The sequence below is a fragment of the Sinocyclocheilus grahami genome, unplaced genomic scaffold, assembly GCF_001515645.1.
Source record: "Sinocyclocheilus grahami isolate Dianchi unplaced genomic scaffold, SAMN03320097.WGS_v1.1 scaffold732.1, whole genome shotgun sequence".
NCBI lineage: Eukaryota > Metazoa > Chordata > Actinopteri > Cypriniformes > Cyprinidae > Sinocyclocheilus > Sinocyclocheilus grahami.
This window is the reverse complement of record NW_015505911.1, coordinates 113,966-122,072: the sequence shown is the minus strand read 5'-3', so window position 1 is coordinate 122,072 and position 8,107 is coordinate 113,966. Positions and strand designations below refer to the sequence as shown.

The window sequence follows — 8,107 nt, the reverse complement described above, 5'->3', positions numbered from 1 at the left end:
AAACTCGCGTTTGAATCATCAGTGGCAAATCCTTTAAATGAAAACGTACTTACAGACCGTGAGTCAGAACTGCCAGCATTTTAGTCTAACGTTACTCTCCCAGGATCAGTAAACAATCCTCCATAAAATATGCTGCACACATCTGGATATTTTAACCACTGATTTAACCACTGATTTGTAGTCGTGTCCTCTTTTGGAAGACCAAACAAAATAGTTTCGCTTTCACAACGAAAAACAAAGCGGCCTAGCGTGAGGGGAAGCCCCGTCTTAGCGTGCGTTGAGGCCGGGATAGAGTGAGCTGAGGCCGGGCTAGCGTGAGTGGAAGCCCCGGCTTAGCGTGAGCTGAGGCCGGGCTAGAGTGAGCTGAGGTGGTGGGGTCGAGAACGGCGCGGCGCGCCCGGCGGATCCGACGAATGAGCGGCAACCACATGTGACGACCGCTGGACTCCGCTTCGTCCACGGTGAAGGTTGATGTATTCCCTCAGCGACCAGCACAGATCAGCTCTAGGCATGAAGAAGCGGATATCGTCCTCTTTTGGAAGACCAAACAAAATAGTTTCGCTTTCACAACGAAAAACAAAGCGGCCTAGCGTGAGGGGAAGCCCCGTCTTAGCGTGCGTTGAGGCCGGGATAGAGTGAGCTGAGGCCGGGCTAGCGTGAGTGGAAGCCCCGGGATAGAGTGAGCTGAGGCGGGGGATAGCGTGAGTGGAAGCCCCGGCTTAGCGTGAGCTGAGGCCGGGCTAGAGTGAGCTGAGGTGGTGGGGTCGAGAACGGCGCGGCGCGCCCGGCGGATCCGACGAATGAGCGGCAACCACATGTGACGACCGCTGGACTCCGCTTCGTCCACGGTGAAGGTTGATGTATTCCCTCAGCGACCAGCACAGATCAGCTCTAGGCATGACGAAGCAGATATCGTCCTCTTTTGGAAGACCAAACAAAGTAGTTTCACTTTCACAACGAAGCACACAGCGTCTTAACGACATGGCTGCAGCGTCAACAATACTACAGCGAGAATAAAAGTTACGCCTTCTTTCTTTGCGTGAACATTTGGGCGGCGTTATGCAAATTTTCCCACATAGTGAGGTAGACATGTGTGGTTGACTCTGAACTTTTATAAAGAATATCTCTTTGGATTTGAGACTTTAGTCTTTGCAACTTTACAGATCTTCTTTATGCACCAAGAGCTTGTAACACTCCAAAGAGAAAGGAAAAATTTAAATCGTATCATATGACCCCTTTAGATTTTTTGCACTGCAGTATTTCTATTTTATTCAGTTTTTATATGGAAGTCCAAGCTTTGACCAAGGTTACATTTATTGGTTAAAAAATACAGTAATAGTGTAAAATTTTATTACTATTGAAAATAACATATTTCTGTCTGAATATATTTTAAAATGTAATTTATTCCTGTGATGCAAAGCTGAATTTTCAGCATCATTCCTCCAGTCTTCAATGTCACATGATCTTTCAGAAATCATTCTAATATGTTGGTTTGCTGCTCAAGAAACATTTCTTATCATTATCAATGTTGAAAACAGTTGTGCTGCTTAATATATTTGTGGAAACCGTGATATGCTTTTTTTAGGATGCTTAGATATAGAAAGTTTAAAAGAAAAGCATTTATTTGAAATAAAAGGCTTTTGTCACCTACATGACTTTGTAGTGCTTGATTATAATTCTAGCAAACATTAAAATGATCTGCACACTTTTATAAGCTGATAAAAATAACAATCCCAATAAGCCAATCCCATAGGACTTGTTCTTGCTTTTGTTCTTTCTTTTCATGTCTGTCCTGCGTCAGTTGGGTGTCTTTGGTCAATACATCATGACTATTCTGTTTATTCATTGTCTTATACACTTATACACTGTACAAAATATATTTTTACTTTTCTGCATTAAGAGTAATGAAAATTAGTGTTTTTTCCACAACATCACAATGAAAAAAAAAAATCTTAGTAGCTTTATTTTTGAGTTCTTAAGTATGAGTTCTTATTTCCATCTTTTGATTTTGTGGAGAAATATAAACCGAAATACATATTTTTGCATAACTAAAATTTTTTTTTGTTAAATATTAAAAAACTATGTATAAATAAATAAAAATTTAAGGTTATCTTATAATCTTTATTAATGTTGTGATTGTTTTGTGGTCTTTTTTAGGGTCATGGGTAGAGCTGGAGATGAACAGAAACGCCGCATCTCTCTCTTCCTCCAGCGCCTCAGTGCCACCGCCCCCTTTAGCCCAAGTAGTAGAGGAGGAGGATGGGATGGTGGGGGGGCTGGAACACGTTCCCTCATCATCTTCTATCCACAATGGAGACATGGAAAAAATCCTGCTAGATGCCCAGCACGAATCCAGCCGCAGTAACTCCTCATGCGACAGGTAGACACCATATTTATGCCACAAAATTTAAATTCTGTCATTATTTACTTACAATCAAACCTAACAAAAGTCAAGCATGAATGAGAACTGAGTGGAATTGAGAAAACATGGAATGACACAACAGAAATTTCATCTTTGGGTGAACTATCCCTTTAAGATGATGTTTACATAGTCCACTTTATATATATATATATATATATATATATATATATATATATATATATAATATAATATAATATGCAAATGTCACCTGAGTTCACAGCTTGAGTTTAATGACCTCATAGATAGAGAGCAGTGCTGTGAACATCCATACCAAATTGCACGTGGTCACACTGACCTCATGCTGATAGGATACGGCCATAATAACCCTTATCTGACTCAAACTCAGTGAGTCATATGATTCTGGATCTTTACTGTAGGAATACAGTGTTCCTCTCTCATATGTACACAGACTAATGTTCTCTCAAGCACTGTTCACACAGAAATGAAAACTGCCGTTCTAAACCTGTATGAATGTCTTTGTGCTGGGAAACACAAAAGGAGATATTTAGCAGAATGTCCCAGCTGCTCTTTTCCATACAATGAAAGCTGTTGGGACAAAAATGGCAACAAATGATCATAAAATTATCTTCTGAAGTCATACAAAAGTTATTTTAATGACAATTCTTAGCTTACTTTAAACTGCTGTGTCCCACAGCCCTCCTCGACCTCACAGTCCTCAGGATGAAGGCCAGATCATTTTTGACGTGGACATGAGGAGGGACAGCCAGGTACTTCCTCTTGAGAACATTGTGGATCATCTAATTTATGGAACGTACTCTGGCTTATCTTCATTATCTGTCTGTGCTTGTGTTTGGGTGTGTCTGTGTCCACTCAGGAGGAAGTCATGGAGAAGATCAGAGATGATGACATATTAATGAAGGATTCAGACCGGGTCGCAGACTGGTCAAGTAGACCTGAGAATATTCCACCTAAGTAAGCACTAGCGAGGACTCAAATGCAGTGCTATTTAGTGTCTTTCAGATACTATTATAGTTTGTATTAATATTTAATTTTTGATGTCCATTTTCATTTTAACGTCTTTGTCTTTTTTAAGTATATAGTTTTTATCAATTATTATTTTAGTTTAAGATTTAGTACATCCAATTAAATGAATGAAAATGAGAAATGTTGTCTTGGCAATTTTTTTTTTTCAGTTAATATTTATTTAGTTCGAACAGGTTTTTTTTTTTTTTTTTTTGGGTTTTAGTTGTAGTTAACTATAATAACCCTGCACTGCCCACAAGGCTATCAGCTCCGACATAATTCTGCGATGTTGCCAAATTTAGGTCAGAATGAGGCATTTTAGAATTTAAAACTGTACCCATGCCAGAATTATGCATATGATCCCTTAACAAGTGATCTGGATAGGGAGCTCACTAGGTTTTGTGACACATATAGTGTTTTGAGTTTTTTTTTTTTTGTTCAGGCCAGGTGGGATGCTGTTGTAATGACTGGTAGATTGATCTTTCTGACAGGGAGTTTCATTTCCGGCACCCGCGGCGTTCAGTGACTCTCAGCATGAGGAAGACAGGAGCCATGAAGAAAGGAGGGATCTTCTCTTCTGAGTTCCTCAAAGTGTTTATCCCCTCACTGCTTCTGTCCCACATCCTGGTCCTGGGTCTCGGGTAGATACACCTTAAAACACAATCACACTTCACACATATGTAGTTTAGGCTGCCTTCTAGTGCATTCGTTATTATAAGAAGTTACACATTCAAAACAGAATCGTTACATGAATGCGAAAAACAAAAGTATAATATTGTGATATAATTGTGAAATAACTACATCTATCTATCATTCTTTTCTTTTTTTTACTTTTGTCATTTATGCATCTTATCGAAACAAATTTTGGGAGTACATAAAGCAAACTGTGAGAGTTAAGCAATAAGCAAATAATAGCATGTAAAATGAAAATAAGTTGAAAAATTATTAACTATAATTCATTATAGACTTGATTTCTGCTCACTGATCTTTTCATAAATATTATAGATTTTTTTTGTTATTTATCATAGATCTGTGTTTCCACAATGGTTTAAATCAACAACTAGACAATTCATGTATTTAGAATTCAGAATTTCCCATTCGTACATACAAATTAGCTTGGTCATTTATGTGCTCAAAACTCGTAAATACAGTATTTCCGACTCCACTTGAAGGGCACATTACTTAATACAAACAGCCTCAAAAACGCACAATATCCACCTTTTTCCTGAGTGACTGATGAGCTCCGACATGATGGATTCTAACTTCTGTTTGGATGCTCTCCATGTTAATTCCATGTTAAAATGATTGACTGAATTAATTAAACTGAAACTTTCAAAATATAACTAAATATAAAAATGTGCACAGAGTTAAGCATCTTTCCGCTACGAGGCAGACAAGACTTCTGCGTTCATGAAAAAGGTGGATATAGACAGCATACCATGCAATTTAGTCAAATCTCTCAACTAGTTTTCTCCGAATAGCTTTGAAAACACAACTCTCTTTCCCAGTGAAACAATAAATAACCTAAGCACCCTGACTTCTGGAAGTTGCACAAAACTAGACTTGAAGATTTCAGATTATGGATAGATTTTACATTTTTTGTGCGGGATAAGCATGTGGTCACATTTTCGTAATTTTGCGGGTGAAATGGGTCTATTATTTATATATTATGAAGCACTGCTCACACAGAAATCACTTTTAAACCTGCATCTTTTTGTTGGTTTAATGCGCCGATTTTGGGGGGTTTTTTCTTCAAAAGTCTATCAAAAGAATATCTTCTTTTGGTGTTCAAAATAAGAAAGTAACATATACAGGTTTAAAACGACATGAGTGTGAGTAAATGATGACCTTTTTTTTTTTTTGGACTATTCCTTTAACGACATTTTCATTTCTTTTTCTTTTGTCCTGTGTCTCTAAAACAGGGTCTATATCGGGAAAAGACTGACACCTTCACCTGCAAGCTCCATTTGAACACCGATCTGATCAAGTGCCTCAGGCATGGCCCAGGTGGATTAGGGAGAAGGTTGCAGTTTGTACGAAGAAGCCCCCCGCTGCCCCCTTCTGCTCCTTTAAGTCCTGTCAGCAACATTTCTCCCTTTTTTAGTAATTCCTTTAATTAGCCTTTCCATGTTGAGAAGCATAAGTGATAAACTTCTCCTCATTTCAGGCCCTTTTCTTTTTCCAGTTGTGAATGTTCTAACACCCCCTTTGTAGTACTATTTTATTTTGGAAGTATTTGGAGCATTGCATGAAACCAAATTGCACACATGCTAGCTCCACACTAGCTCGATTCAGCTAGGAGGCAAAAAACATCCCATTTTGGTCCAATCACATGACCCAAAAGGTGATAAAGAATCCCCCTAGTTTTCACCCTCAAAATGGAATCAACCAAAATATAAGACTTATTGAAGTTATACGAGCATGCCTGAGCGCTAGCTAAGATTTTATTTATTTCTACAAATGCTACCAATTTAGTTCTTTTATTGACTTCAAGGGCGGAACGCCAGGATGATGGACTTGGGAAGGATAGGGCTCTCCGTAGACCCCAAACTCATCTGTTGAGGATGGAAAATATTTCATCTCATGAACATAGATTAAAAACCAGTCTGATGGGGCTGACGGATCCCAATATGAAAAAAAGATTTGTTGTGTTGTTTTGTTAGTTCCCTTCACATACATATCAGGACCTAGTGATTTCTTACTAGGCGTCTACAACATAACCTACTTTGCAATACTGCACAATTTACCATTAGCATTCAGAGCTGAGAGGATCTTGCTAACAAGGACAGCGGCTTCAGTGTTTTGCCATACTATCTGTGTCAGACTTTCTGGAAATGTTGTAGTACAATCTCATACTTCTCAGTCTCGTATTTATTTATAGCATCTCCATGCTGTTAGCTTGAGGACAACAGTACAAGAGAAACCTTTCTTCAATTTACAGGAATAGCTCATTGAAAAAAAGGACATTCTGTCATTATTTGTATGTTTTTATTTTATCTGTAGAACACAAAAGACGAAACTTTGGACAATTTCTGTGCTGCTCTTTTCCATAATAGAGATCAACTGTAAAAGAGCAGCTTGAGTTTCTTTCAAATATCTCCGAAAGGTTGAATGATGGCCGAATTTGAATTCTTGTGTGAGCTACTATTCAAGCACACTTACACAGTCACGCACATTTAGTGAACACTAACACTCCAGCACCACGGGTGACTGTGTTATCCTGGGCATGAACATCCCAGCGCTCATCTTTGGGAACAGGGTTTGTGTTTTCAACCCTAAAGTGAATTATCCTTTAGTCTAGTTGTGTTTTTGTCTCTTTTTAAGTGTATTTTGGATGTGTGAACATGTTTCCTTTGGTCTGAGGATCTACTTCTCCTCGAACACAGCTGCCAAAACCAACTGAGAGTTCAACTCTTATATGAATTTTGTGCCTCGTTTCCTTAATCATGTTTGATACGGCATCCTGTCATCATTTCCTGTCATGTGCGTGTTTTGTGCCACAAGCTCGTTCTTTTTGTTGTTCCGCACCATCTTCTTGGTGAACATGAGTTTTGGAAGGTTTTTCATATGCTTTGTTTGGATTTTTTAAGTCTTGAAAAATGAAGGCAAACTAGAAGAGAACACTCGTAAAAATAAAGGTGCTTAAAAGATTCTTCACAGCGATGCCATAGATTAACCATTTTTGGTTCCACAATTATCTCTTTCTTACCTTTTTATAATCTGAAGAACCTTCTTTCACCACAAAGAACCTTTCGTGAAACAGAAAGGTTCTTCAGATGTGTCTTCTATGGCATTGTGAAGCACCTTTATTTTTAAGAGTGAAGGTACATGATGGATAAAAGGTTTTAGTTCTTTTATTTGTATTGGCGTTCAAATTGTGGTCGGAAAGAATCCTCCTTTGTGGAGATACTTTCTTTAGACTTCAATGCGATGATTAAATTAATTGTACGTTTATTGATTTGACAGACCTTTTTTTTTCCTCCCCTGTTGGACAATGACAAAGTTTTAAAATAAAAAATGTAATGAACATTCTGCATTTTTTTTGTTTTGTGTCCCATTGTCGCCAAACATTATTGTCTCTGTTTGTGGACATTTTCCCATCTGCTCAATATTTATCAAATATATCCGCTCAAAATATATTCAGGAATCGTGTTTTTAACCCTGTTTATTAATATAATTTTTTTAAGTTTCATGCAATTGCTCAGTGTCAAATCGTTTTTTGTTGGTAACACTTTACTTAAAGCCTTTATTTATAATGCATTATAAAAGTAGTTTTAATGCATTAATTATGCCTTGTAATACACCTTATAATAATACATTATAATAAGTGTAACCACATTACACTTATCAATTCATTGTTACACTAAGCATTTTAAATATGATTATAATTACTTAGAAGATATAATGTATTACAAAGCTCATTATGAATAATTATATTGCATTATACCCTTTAATAACCCTTTACAATGCATTACACTTGAAGGCTTTAAAGGTTACCTTTTTACCATTATATAAGCATCCAGCAATACTAGCAACCACTCAGAACACAGCATTGGCCTATATTAGATCTCCAGAGCTGGGAATGTGGGAATTCGACCTGGGGTCAGATCTTCTCCGGCTCTACAGTTCACACACCAAGCCTGTTGTTGAAACTTCTGTGAGATGATTACGTTGGAGCCAGACTGCACCAGAGACAGATAG

The 8,107-nt window shown here is 37.8% G+C and overlaps 1 protein-coding gene across 1 annotated transcript in view; it reads left to right on the top strand.

Annotated features, from left to right (window-relative positions):
• The window catches only part of LOC107560522 (BCL2/adenovirus E1B 19 kDa protein-interacting protein 3-like), an 11,429-nt gene extending 5,071 nt beyond the window's left edge, over nucleotides 1-6,358 (top strand). The window contains exons 2-6 of the mRNA XM_016244736.1: nucleotides 2,158-2,380; nucleotides 3,078-3,150; nucleotides 3,258-3,355; nucleotides 3,898-4,047; nucleotides 5,329-6,358. Of these exons, the coding sequence (XP_016100222.1) occupies nucleotides 2,158-2,380; nucleotides 3,078-3,150; nucleotides 3,258-3,355; nucleotides 3,898-4,047; nucleotides 5,329-5,377 (593 nt within the window). The 3' untranslated portion in view covers nucleotides 5,378-6,358. The remainder of the gene's footprint in view (nucleotides 1-2,157; nucleotides 2,381-3,077; nucleotides 3,151-3,257; nucleotides 3,356-3,897; nucleotides 4,048-5,328) is intronic.
• Nucleotides 6,359-8,107: the final 1,749 nt, after the last annotated feature.